General features: G+C 34.1%; 1 protein-coding gene across 1 annotated transcript in view; it reads right to left on the bottom strand.

Annotated features, from left to right (window-relative positions):
* Positions 1-11,457, bottom strand: part of lama2 (laminin, alpha 2) — a 179,570-nt gene continuing 168,113 nt past the window's right edge. Inside the window, exons 62-73 of the mRNA XM_036210649.1 lie at positions 10,427-10,595; positions 9,625-9,699; positions 5,988-6,158; positions 4,124-4,198; positions 3,914-4,009; positions 3,715-3,795; positions 3,529-3,606; positions 3,378-3,456; positions 2,385-2,501; positions 2,160-2,290; positions 448-667; positions 1-368 (exon numbers count right to left, since the gene is read on the bottom strand). Of these exons, the coding sequence (XP_036066542.1) occupies positions 211-368; positions 448-667; positions 2,160-2,290; positions 2,385-2,501; positions 3,378-3,456; positions 3,529-3,606; positions 3,715-3,795; positions 3,914-4,009; positions 4,124-4,198; positions 5,988-6,158; positions 9,625-9,699; positions 10,427-10,595 (1,450 nt within the window). The 3' untranslated portion in view covers positions 1-210. The remainder of the gene's footprint in view (positions 369-447; positions 668-2,159; positions 2,291-2,384; positions 2,502-3,377; positions 3,457-3,528; positions 3,607-3,714; positions 3,796-3,913; positions 4,010-4,123; positions 4,199-5,987; positions 6,159-9,624; positions 9,700-10,426; positions 10,596-11,457) is intronic.

An 11,457-nucleotide genomic window follows, 5' to 3' on the forward strand; every position in this document is an offset into this window, starting at 1 on the left:
TCATATTTCAGCTCTTGCAGCTTTATTGAGCGGAGCCTCACACGGTGGGTGAAGGCGGTAAATTCAGTTAAAATAATCACATCCACAGCAAGGGTTTTTGAAGAAATTGGCCTAAAACGAAAAGAAAAAAAGCTTCTGCCACATCAAACCAGCTGTATTTCTAACAGAAAGGAGGTGATGATCTGAAAACATGCAGCTTAGAGGGAGGAGTTAGGCCACTTTAGGACAGGAGAGAGGCTGGACTCCTCTGATCTCTGGGGCCTTGTTGAACTGCACATCCATGGTCTTAGACGCCTTGGTGATCTTCAGGCTCCTCATGCAGCCTCTGAAGGACCTCTTCGTGGTCAGAGCCGCCTGGTGGACTCCATCTGAGAGAGACCAGAACACATTTCTTTGACTGATGCCAAAAATTCTGAGAGTCCTGGAAGGATGTTTGGACTTTCATACCAGGATATCCCCCCACATAGACGGGGTTGTTGGTGTCGCAGGTGCTGGAGCGAGCGTTCGGGGACTCGGCTCGGCTCTTCCGCCCGTCCACCTCCAGCTCCAGCTTGTGGCGGAGCTTGGTGGCCGTGACGGCGTGCCACCGACCGTCGCAGAAGTCCGCTCCCTCCGGAGCGTGCTCCGCGGTGATCCTGCCGGCTCCGTTGTCGACGTGGAAGAGCAACTGGAAGGAAAAGTTGATCACAAACGTTCATGACTAGGGCTGGGTATCGATAATTTCCAGAAACAATTCGATTCACTTCACAAAAATCGATGAAATTCCGATTTTTTTTTCTTTCGATTCTTCAATTCAATTTTGAGTTTACGAAATATCCGAATTTATTTAGAAATACATTCATATTTGAATATATTTATATTAACCTGATACAGTTCACATATTGTCAAATGTATTAGTGAAATAATGAGATTTAACAAAAATGTTCAGATCATTAACATTGTAAACTTTGTACAGCTTCTCCTGGAGGACGTTTCAGTTTGGCCACTAGATGGCGATCGTGCTATAACAATACACCTTATTCCAGAAGAAGAAGAACATATGGAGGACAAAAAGATGTTTTAGACCACAAATGATTACTTTAAAAATATGTTCTTAAAAGAGTTTAGAAAATGAATGCATACGAATTTATAAAGATGGTCATTTAGTCAGAAATGTATGTTTAGACCAGAAGTCAGCAACCTGCGGCTCCAGAGCCACATGTGGCTCTTTTATCTCTCCATGGTGGCTCTCTGGCTGAAGAAAAGTAATATAATAGTAAGTTTTTTAAAGTTTTTTTATTTTTGTAATTTACTTTATTAAGGAATTTTAGGTTATATTGGAGTTTAGCGAGTAATTAAACAACAAGTTAGCTCTTTTATGCTAATTTGGAGTTTAGCAAAAAGATTAGCGATTAGCTAAAGTTTTTGGCTAATTTGTTATCTATTGAGATTTTTTAGGCTAATTTAGAGTTTAGCTTCTATTTTAGCAACAGGCTAATTATTTTTTAGTAATTTAGTTTAATGATGAATTTTAGGCTATTTTGGAGTTTAGCTAGTAATTAAACAACAAGTTATCTTTTTTATGCTAATTTGGAGTTTAGCAAAAAGATTAGCGATAAGCTAAAGTTTTTGGCTAATTTGTTATCTATTGAGAATTTTTAGGCTAATTTAGGGTTTAGCTTCTATTTTAGCAACAGGCTAATTTCTTTTAGTAATTTAGTTTACTGATGAATTTTAGGCTATTTTGGAGTTTTGCTAATAATTAAGCAACAAGCTAGCTTTTTCACTAATTCGGCATCTACTATTTTTACTTATTTTTACCTACTAAAAGGTAAAAATAAGAGATGCTAGTTTCTTTTTATATTTTTGCTTATGATCGTGCCAAAAAATAGGAATAATTCCTAATTTATTTTTTTTAATGGTAATAAATTATCCAAATTTCTTAAATGCTAAAGTAAATCTATGTGGCTCCTTCTGGGTTTGTATCAGTAGAAACTAGTAGAAACTAGTCCAAATGGCTCTTTTACTAAAGGCAACCTTTTCCAAGGGTTGCCGACCTCTGGTTTAGGTCAACCGAGCGTTAGCATTAGACGTCCCATGGGAAATTAAATTATTATTTAGCATCAATCTAGCAAACTTTAGCTTTATGTGCTATCCCAGCCTTAATCACGACTGCTTACCTTCCCCTGGACAATCTCCAGACCCAGTCCATCTTTGTCCTGGTCACTGACGGCCAAAAGAACTCCGTTGGTTCTGGTGGTTCTGAACTCCAGAGCTATGGACACATCCAGACCGACCCTGTAAGAGGCCACTGAAACAAAGCACACGGGGTATGAATGTTAATTATAAACTATTCATAAATAAATCTGTTTCTTTTTAACTGTTATTTTTTTTTTTTAGCTCACCTGCTTTCAGATAGCCAGTCCCGTCAAAATAAGAGCCTGTTTCCGTCTCCGTGAAGCACCTCCCGACCATGTGACTGGAAGCGGGCGCCGCCATGTTCAGCTTGAAGTCCTCCGATGCTTTAATGCAGAAGGAGAGGAACATGAATGTAGTAAAGGGAAGCATGTTTGTACTTCAAATCACTAACGAAAACCAAAAAAAAAAAAAAAATGGATATTCAAAGAAAGTTTTAGAATTATTATGGGATGGCTACAGGACCTGCGGCTTGGTGGCCAATTAGTGGCAATTGTTCCACAATATGGGAAAAAAAAATTTTTTTTAGCAAAATTTCATGAAATTTAGTCTACAACCAAGAATGGTTATCTTGACCTTTGACCTCAGGAAGAGGCCGCCATGTTAAATCAAAAACAAAATGAAACACATTACTTCCTTCTACGAATCAAACCTTTTTCTTAGGGATCACCTCCTAACTCCTTAAGCATAATTTTAAAGCTAGTTTAGAAAGAAAAAGCGTTTTGATTTTGAATGTTGTTAGCATGGTAAGCTAACACATAAGTGGCATTCTTTTATTACTCACACATTTTTTACCTTAATATTGTGAAAATGTAATACACAAATCATCGGCTTAAGCTGAATGAAACAATATGACATACAATATGAACGTATTAGGAATGTGGGTGTGGCTAACAAAAAAGTTCGGTTGCCAAGGAAATTAAAAAATATATTTTAGGAGATTCTTCTAAAAAGTACATGGATTTGTTCGTCACCTCTAGGCAACCAAAAAATAAAATGGTTGCTATGGAGATAAACCTACAAAAAGTCGCCATTTTGAAAAAAAAGTGTTTATTTCCATGAATTTGTTATCAGGGTGACAGAGGGGGAGGGGCGTGTAGCATCCACTCAGTCAGTGAGGGTGGGTTTAAAGGGGCGTGGCCGGTCGTTCTTTTTAAATGTTCATCAGACACATTTAGAACACTTTTTTTCCTCGTCTGTACCTGCAGGGGCAGATTTGGTGCCAACAGGACTTCCAACCATCTTCAAGTTTCGAATGCAACCGTTGATACTGTAGAGAATCTGGAAAGAGAAAAAAAAAGTAAGTAAATCATGAAGTTTTTTAAAAAATCTATCTATTTTTTGTATATTTACGGGTCCTATTCTCTTGGTGGTGTAGCTTTGTGGTAATCCACCGACATACAAGGTTCCCACAACGTCTAACAGGTCAGCCTGTCGAGAAAAATTATTAAAGATTTAGATTTTCTTAATTACCATCTAACAGCTTTTGTAGTTCATTATAGTTGGATTTCTGACCCAATAGGAAGAACCTAAAGGTACCTTATTTGGGCTGGTCATCTGTTTGCTGTACAGCCCATCTACTGTTAGAACGCCTCTCTGCTTGTTTCGACTCACACGGATCTAAAAAATAAAAAATAAAATAAAATACCCAAAACTATATCCACACATATAAATGTATGTATTGAATTCAAAGAAATCTGCACATGGTGATACACAAATGAAGAGCATATGTGGGTACCTTGTGCCAGCTGCCATCATTGATGGAGAAAGGAACGCAGCCTGAGATGTTTCCACGGCCGAGGTCGTATCCCAGACAAACCTGCCCGTCTTTGATCTACCAGGGAACATGTATGGAGTATAACAAACAACATTGCTATCGCTCTGATGCTCGCCATGTGACGCCTGAATTTAAAGGCTGGTTTGACAAAAGCTTTCATGAGACGAATACCTGAATGGAAACAAAGTCGGCGTGGTTGATTCTCGCCATGTACAGAACCAGACCCGACTGCTCCTTTGTCCTCAATCAGCCTGAAAGAAAGAGATCACAGAAGTGGAACACATATGACTTTGATCAAGAATGGAGGAGAAATGTCCAGTTTAGAACAGGCGTGTGCAAACGAGTTAGTCCCAGAAATCATTGCTTTGGCCAAAAGGCGTTTTTTTATTTTTTCTTTTAGTCATTAAAATATGCTTGAAAAACTGTTCTGAAACTTCAATACAAACTAGAACAAAGTATTAGTGCAATCTTAAGAAAGAGAATACATTTGTAAAAGTATGACGAAAAAGTTGTAATTGAATGACAATAAAGTCGAAAATTCTGAAAGAAAGTTGTAAACTATGAGGTAAAAGTTGTAATTTTATGATTGTAAAGTAGAAAATTATGAGGAAAAAATTATGAGAAAAGAGTTTTGATTTCATGAGAATTAAGTAGATAATTATGATAAATAGTTGTAATTTAAAAAAAAAAAAAAAGTAAAATTGTTAGAATAAAATTAAGAGAAAAAAAGTTAAAATTAAGAGGAAAAAGTTCAAATTAAGAGGAAAAAGTTCAAACATTTCTAAGAAAAAGTTGTAATAGTTATTTCATCAAATTATTATTTACTGTTTTTTTTCCTCATAATTTCACATTTTTTACTGACCTTCTTTTCATAATTTTATTAATTTAAAACATTTTTGACATTCTTTACTTTCTCACATAATTTTATGACTTTATTCTCATAAATAAAGTTTTTCTCCAAATTTAGCACATTTTATCTTGTAAACTTTTTAAATTTTTTGCACAATTTTACCCTTTTTTCATAAATGATTGACTCTTTCTCATAATGTTATGACTATTCTCATAAATACAGTTTTTCTTACAATTTTAACAACCTTTATCAAGTAAATTTTAGAGTTTTCCCTCAAAATTCTGCATTTTTTTGTTTTCATATTTTGATACATTTTTCTTATACATTTTATTAACTTTTTCTCATAATTTACTACTTTATTCTCATAAAGTTTTGTCATAATTTTATGAATTTGATCCTATAAATTCATGATTCTCTTATTTTTTTCTAATAAATTTTTTTCTCATATTTTACTACTTTATTTTAATAAATTACATGTTTTCCAAATTTTATTAACTTTATCCTGAAAATGTTTTAATTTTTCTCATCATTTTATGATTTTTTTTCTCATAAATTATTCAGTCTCTTCTCATAATTTCCACATTTTTCTCATTTATGACTTTTTTCATATTTTATTTCTTCATTCTCATAATTTGTGAGTTTTTCTCACAACTTTATTAGTTTTTTAAATTTTTAAAATAAAATTTCATTATTTTTTTCATTAACTGTTGAATTTTCTCTAAAAAATTCCAACTTATTGTCTCGTTCATTATTAATCTTTTTCACATAATTTTATAGTTTCTTGTGCATATTTGACATTCTTTACATATATTTATTTATTTTTACGTTGGCCCTAATACTCCTTCATAGGGAGCAGATGATTGGACGACTGGATCATAAAATGTTTTGATCTTTACATTAATTTACAGACTATGAGAACCAAATGATCATTTTGTTCTTCTCTTTAGCAGAAATGATTAGGAGTAGACAGGCGGTCCTCAAGCAGCTCATTCGATTTAACCTTTGGTACATTTGATTGTTGTCAGCAATAGTTGCTCTGCTGCTGCAGATCTTTCTCCTTCTCACCAGAAACCTCCTCTTTCAGAGAGTTTCTCACGTGATGACGAGACATCCATCAAGTCAGTTTGATGAGCAGCACTTAGCAGTACGGACGTCTTTCCTTTTTCAATCATTCTTTTAGTGTTTTAAATTAGTTGTCCTGCAGGGCAGGCGGAATGATGAACTGGTTTCACCGCGTACTAACCTCTCTCTGACTTTGGCGTCGTCGAAGCTGAAGCTCATGTGGCTGTTCCTGGTCAGTCCAAACTGGAACGCCGTCTCAATGACTTTGGGAGGCTCTGCAGACGGACATGAATCCTGCAGATTGGAGACACGGTCAACTGTACTGACAGGAGCTGGAACATGAACCGACTGCATAAATACAGTTCTGCTTCGGATGTCCATGGATGAGGACGGCTCCAATGGGTCAAGATTCCCCAAAAATACATTTAAATATACAATCTAGTCGTAGTTTAACCCCTTCAATACATTTGATTGAAAAGACAAACTCAGTATTTTCTTAGAAATGAATAATAATTTACTAAAAAATGCTAGATTTGGGTTAATAATGCACACATATGTGTTTTGTGAATTAATCCAGCATTGTTGTCAAGTTTTTAGCTTTGAAATTCTTAGTTTAAAACAAACAAAACAAGATTTCTGATGCATAAATCCAATACCCCTGGAATAAGTCCTTGGAACATTATACATAGTTGAAGAGAACTTCTTTTTTCACTTTGTTTTGTCCTCGTCTTTGTTGTATTCGTGGATCTATGCCGTTTTGTTGTGTTTCTGCATGTTTGACCTTCAGCTATGAAACATAAAAACTGTTTGATCTCAATTTGTGTCAGTTTTGAAGGAAGAAAATGACCAAATTCACCACTTAGAATTTATTTTTTTGGACAACTTGGACTTGGGGTTCAATGTGGAATTACTGTGTAATATCTATTAGATAAAAGCCTGGTTGTAAAATAAAAAAGATGATTACAACTTTATTCCTAAAAATTGTAACGTTTTACTAAATGTATGACTTTATTCATAAAAAATTGTTACAATATTCGTATAATTCTATAAATACACATTTTTTCCCATAAACAATTTTTTTTTTTCACAGAAATCTAAGACTCTGTTCTCATAAATTATTAACTTTTTTCTATTTTTACAACTTTATTTTTAAAAATGTTAACTTTTTCTCAAACATTTATGACTTTATTCTTCAAAAATGTTGAGATTTTCTTTTAATTCTACAAATACACATTTTTTGACAAACGATTAACTTTGTTTTCAGAATTCTAAGATATTTTTCTCATCAAATTATTAACTTTTTCTTTTATTTTTACAACTTTATTCTTAAAAATTTAACCTTTTCTCATAAATTTATGACCACTTGCAAAAAATGTTAAGATTTTCTTGTAGTTCTATCAATACAATTTTTATTGACTTTCTTCTCAGAATTTTAGGTCATTTTTTTCTCATAAATTGGTAATTTTTACTCATAATGTTATGACCTTATTTCTAAAAATTGTTCAGTTTTTTTGTCATAATTTTAAGAATTTTTTTTATAAATATTGACTTTCTTCTCATATTTTACAACACTATTCTCATAAATTGTTATTTTTTCAGAACTCTACGACTTTATTCGCAAATTGTTGACTTTTTTGTAACTATAAAATTTGTTCTCATAACTTTCTCATGACTTCCTCATCATTTTGTGACTTTATTCTCATACATTTGTGAGTTTATCTCACAATTTTGAAATTTTAAGTTTAATAAAAGCAGGAGTTGTACAAAAAGATGCATATTATGACTTTAATTTCAAAAAATGTTAAATTATTCTCTTAATTTGACAATTTTTTCACTTAAGGCACTCACTTTCTTTCCAGAAATCTAAGACATTTATCTCATAAATTGTTGAGTTTTCCCACATAATTTAAAAATATCAATTAAATAAAAAAAGCTGGTGTAGCATAAAAATATGAATATCAAGCATTGCCACAAAAACCTGTTGTACAGATAAAGTATTAGATCAAAATAAGCTACTAAAGATAAATAGTCTTCTATTGTAGTTCCGGCACTGACCACACGGTGTCACTGTTGTTATGCATGAAACTCCAACATTTTCTCCTTTTAGATGAGAAATTAATGATTTTCTGACAGTTTTTCCACTTCCTATAGATGTGGTTTTGATGTAAACAATATTTTTTGCATTACTCTATAATTTATTATTTTTTAGTTGCTCACCCACACCATTCTTAGAGTTCTTCCTTTCTTTGCTTATGATTTTTAAAAGCTGCATTTTTCTTATTTATCTTACAGTTCAGGTTCTTTGCTTTTGCATCATCTGCTCTACAGAAAGACATTTTGCTCTTCTGGTTTTGCCACTTCAATATCTACCGACTATAGTACCTTTTCACCAGTTTCTACTCTTTTCTGGACCAGCTTGCAGTCCCTTGTCTTCATTTTTCACATCTCTTCCCGTCTTCTCCTTTTCCTCTCATTAAAACCCAAACTTTTTTGCGGCTCTAACCTGTTGTAACTTTGAGCTCATTCCCTTCTCTGTTTGTAAGTGAGCGATAAAGACGCTATTCTGTCGCTTTTGAAGAGAAACGACAAAAACGAAGCCGATCTGAGACATGGGTGTGCGAGTGTCTCCATCTCCTCTCTGCTATTGTTCCCTTTCAAGTGAAGACATTCTCCGGGCTGTGACCTTGCCTTGTTACGCTCACCCCTTTACCCCTGTACTTCTGCTCTGTCCTCACATCCACTCCTCCTCCTCAACTGCCCCCTTTTTCTCCTTTTCTCTGTGCTCCCCGATGTAACAAAGGAAAGACATCGCTTGTTCAGAAGCTCTTTACTTTGCTCTCCTTTCATTCTTGAGCCGCTTCTTCTTCTCCTCCGTCTTTCCATTAGAGCCAACAAAAAGGGAACACCATTCAGACTCGTCCTTTTTTTCTCCAAGGCTGCACAATTTCTCTTTCTTCTCGTCCTCTCTTTTCTCCCCCCTTTTCATCCTCCTTCTTTTTCTGGTGCCCTCTGCATCTTTCCATTAAGCTAACAATAGGCCGACGTTTCCATTCAGTTCTGTCATTGGAGGTCACACCAACAGAAGCAGAAGTGAATTAGTCGGGACGGTGCGTGTGCAGATGAGTCTTTGTGTGCAAATTCACAGAAGCCAAGAGGTCAGTCCTTGACTTACCGTACTGTACAATTTATTAAAAAAATGTTTAACATTACAGTAATTACTTTTAAGTAATTTTTTTAGCTCGCAAAAGCTGCATTATATACATTTGCACCAACATTTGAAAGTTTTTTAGTAAAAAATGTACCAATCTGAAATATTTTTTAGTCAAATATTGCTTTTTTCAAATTAAAATGAACAATTTTCAAAACTAACTTAACTGAAAAAAGAAAAAAATGGTGCAAACTTGTAATAAAGTTCTCAAAGTGCTCAAATTTGAGCGTTGCATCATAGTTAAAGCAGCACATCTTCCAAAAAATATACATATTTATGACCATTTTTCCCCTTTTTTTAAATAAATCAATTTTATTTTCATTTTTTTTTTATTAAAAATTTTCTAAATTATTTTAACTGAAACATTAAAAAACTGATTCCAAATTCATAATTAAGTTCCTAAGGTGCTCAAATTTAAGTTAAAGCCGAACATCTTAGTAAAAAATCTACATATTCACACATTTTTTTCACTTGTTTAAATAAATCTCTTTTGTTTATTTTTCTTTCATTATTTAAAAAGATGGAATTATGTCAGTGCGTGTGTGTGTGTACCAAATCTGTGTCAGGATCCAGGTTAATAGAGGGTGGAGCTACAGCAGCAGTGGGCGGGGCAGGGGGCGTGGTCTCCTGCAGGTTTAGCAGCATTGAGGAAGGAAGCAGAAAAATGAGCCAAAAGCCTGAAAGATTGCAGCCCAAACAGCAGCCAGAAGATCATAAAGAAAGCAGCAAATAATACTAATGCTTGAGAACTTCTGAGAATACATTTAGGTAAATATATATATACGTTGTTTGCATATCTCCAGAGTGTTAAAGGATTGTTAAATAGAAGAAATATTCAAGTTGTCGAATTTGTAGAAAAAAAATTTATATTTTCCATAGCGGAGTAAGTGTTTTTTTTTCCTTACAATAAATAAAATGAATATTTTTTTCATTTATGTACATGTGAGACATAAAGAACGGTTAGCCTAGCATAATTCCACAACTTTGGACTTGGACAGGCTGCCAGAGGTGGAGTTAGGCGACTCAAGGCCAACAGGGAACATAAAGAAGAGTTAATGGTCTGTTCAAGTGTTCACTGATGAATTACTAAGACAGCTCAGCGAACCAAAGCTGCGTTCTCAGAATCGTATGGCTCACATAAAGAGTGAAATCCACACATTTCTGTGAGCATATACTGTAACTTCTCTCTATATGTTGAGCTAAATACACTATCTAAGCACAGCAATAACTAAAATAAGCTGCATAGAGTGTTTGTGATAATATTCCAATTACAGATTTATTCACTTAACAAATCTGCTGTTTGTGCAAAATACTAGCAATTAAAGTTCAATTTAAAGGCTTTCCGTGTTCTTACAGCAGGAGGGCTGGGAGTCCTGGTTTCCTGGGAGGGGGTCAGAACGGGACTGACTGGTTGGGGCTGTTCCACCTTCTCTTCTGGGAGGTGAGGCTGAGGGGGGACGAGGTTGGGGCAGCGGCCGATTTCAGCGTTTTCAAAGGAAACCGGCTGTGAGAAATCTGAGAGCCTAAAAGAGAAGACAGTTGGATGACAGACAGACGGGATGACAGACAGACGGGATGACATCACGGTTGATCCGTTCACTCCGATCAGTTTTTAATCTATTTTAATGGCGTTCCTAGTGGTCGTTTGACCACCAACATCAAAAGACCTGTGTCGTCTTGTAGGACGTAATTTCTGCAGAGCGGCAGAAGTTTATTAGAAATGTGTTGTTGGCACGGAGCAACCCCGCCTCCTCTTCCCATCAACCATCACGGAGAGCTCTCTAGGTTTGTTTTTATTACAATAGTCCAAAACCTTTAAAATGGTATTTTATTGTCTTTGTTTGTTTAGTAGTTTGTCTTTATCTAATACTTTACTTGGTTGGTTATTTATTTATTTTTTATGTTTGTTTGTTATTTTTTTTTGTTTATTTTATTTGCTTGTTTGGTAGTTTATCTATTTATCTACTACTTTAATTGGTTGGTTGTTTATTTATTTATTTATTTGTTATGTTTGTTTGGTAGTTTGTCAATGTATTTATTTATTTGTTTAATTGGATGTTTATCTATTTATGTATATATTTATTATTATTTATTTGTTTGGTCGTTTATTTAATTATTTATTGTATCTCTTTGTTTGGTAGTTTGTCTATTTAGCTTTTTTACTTGTTTAGTTGTTTGGTTGGCTGGTTATTTATTTATTTACTGTTATTTATTTGTTTAAAGGTTTGTCTATTTATTTGTTTGCCTGTTTGCTTGTTTAGTTAGTTTTTTTATTTAGCTGTTTTATTTATTTATTGCTACTTTTTTTTGTTGTTTATTTATTTATTTATTGCTACTTTTTTATTTTGTTGTTTATTTATTTATTTATTGCTACTTTTTTATTTT

This window comes from Oryzias melastigma, linkage group LG24 (genome assembly GCF_002922805.2).
Source record: "Oryzias melastigma strain HK-1 linkage group LG24, ASM292280v2, whole genome shotgun sequence".
NCBI lineage: Eukaryota > Metazoa > Chordata > Actinopteri > Beloniformes > Adrianichthyidae > Oryzias > Oryzias melastigma.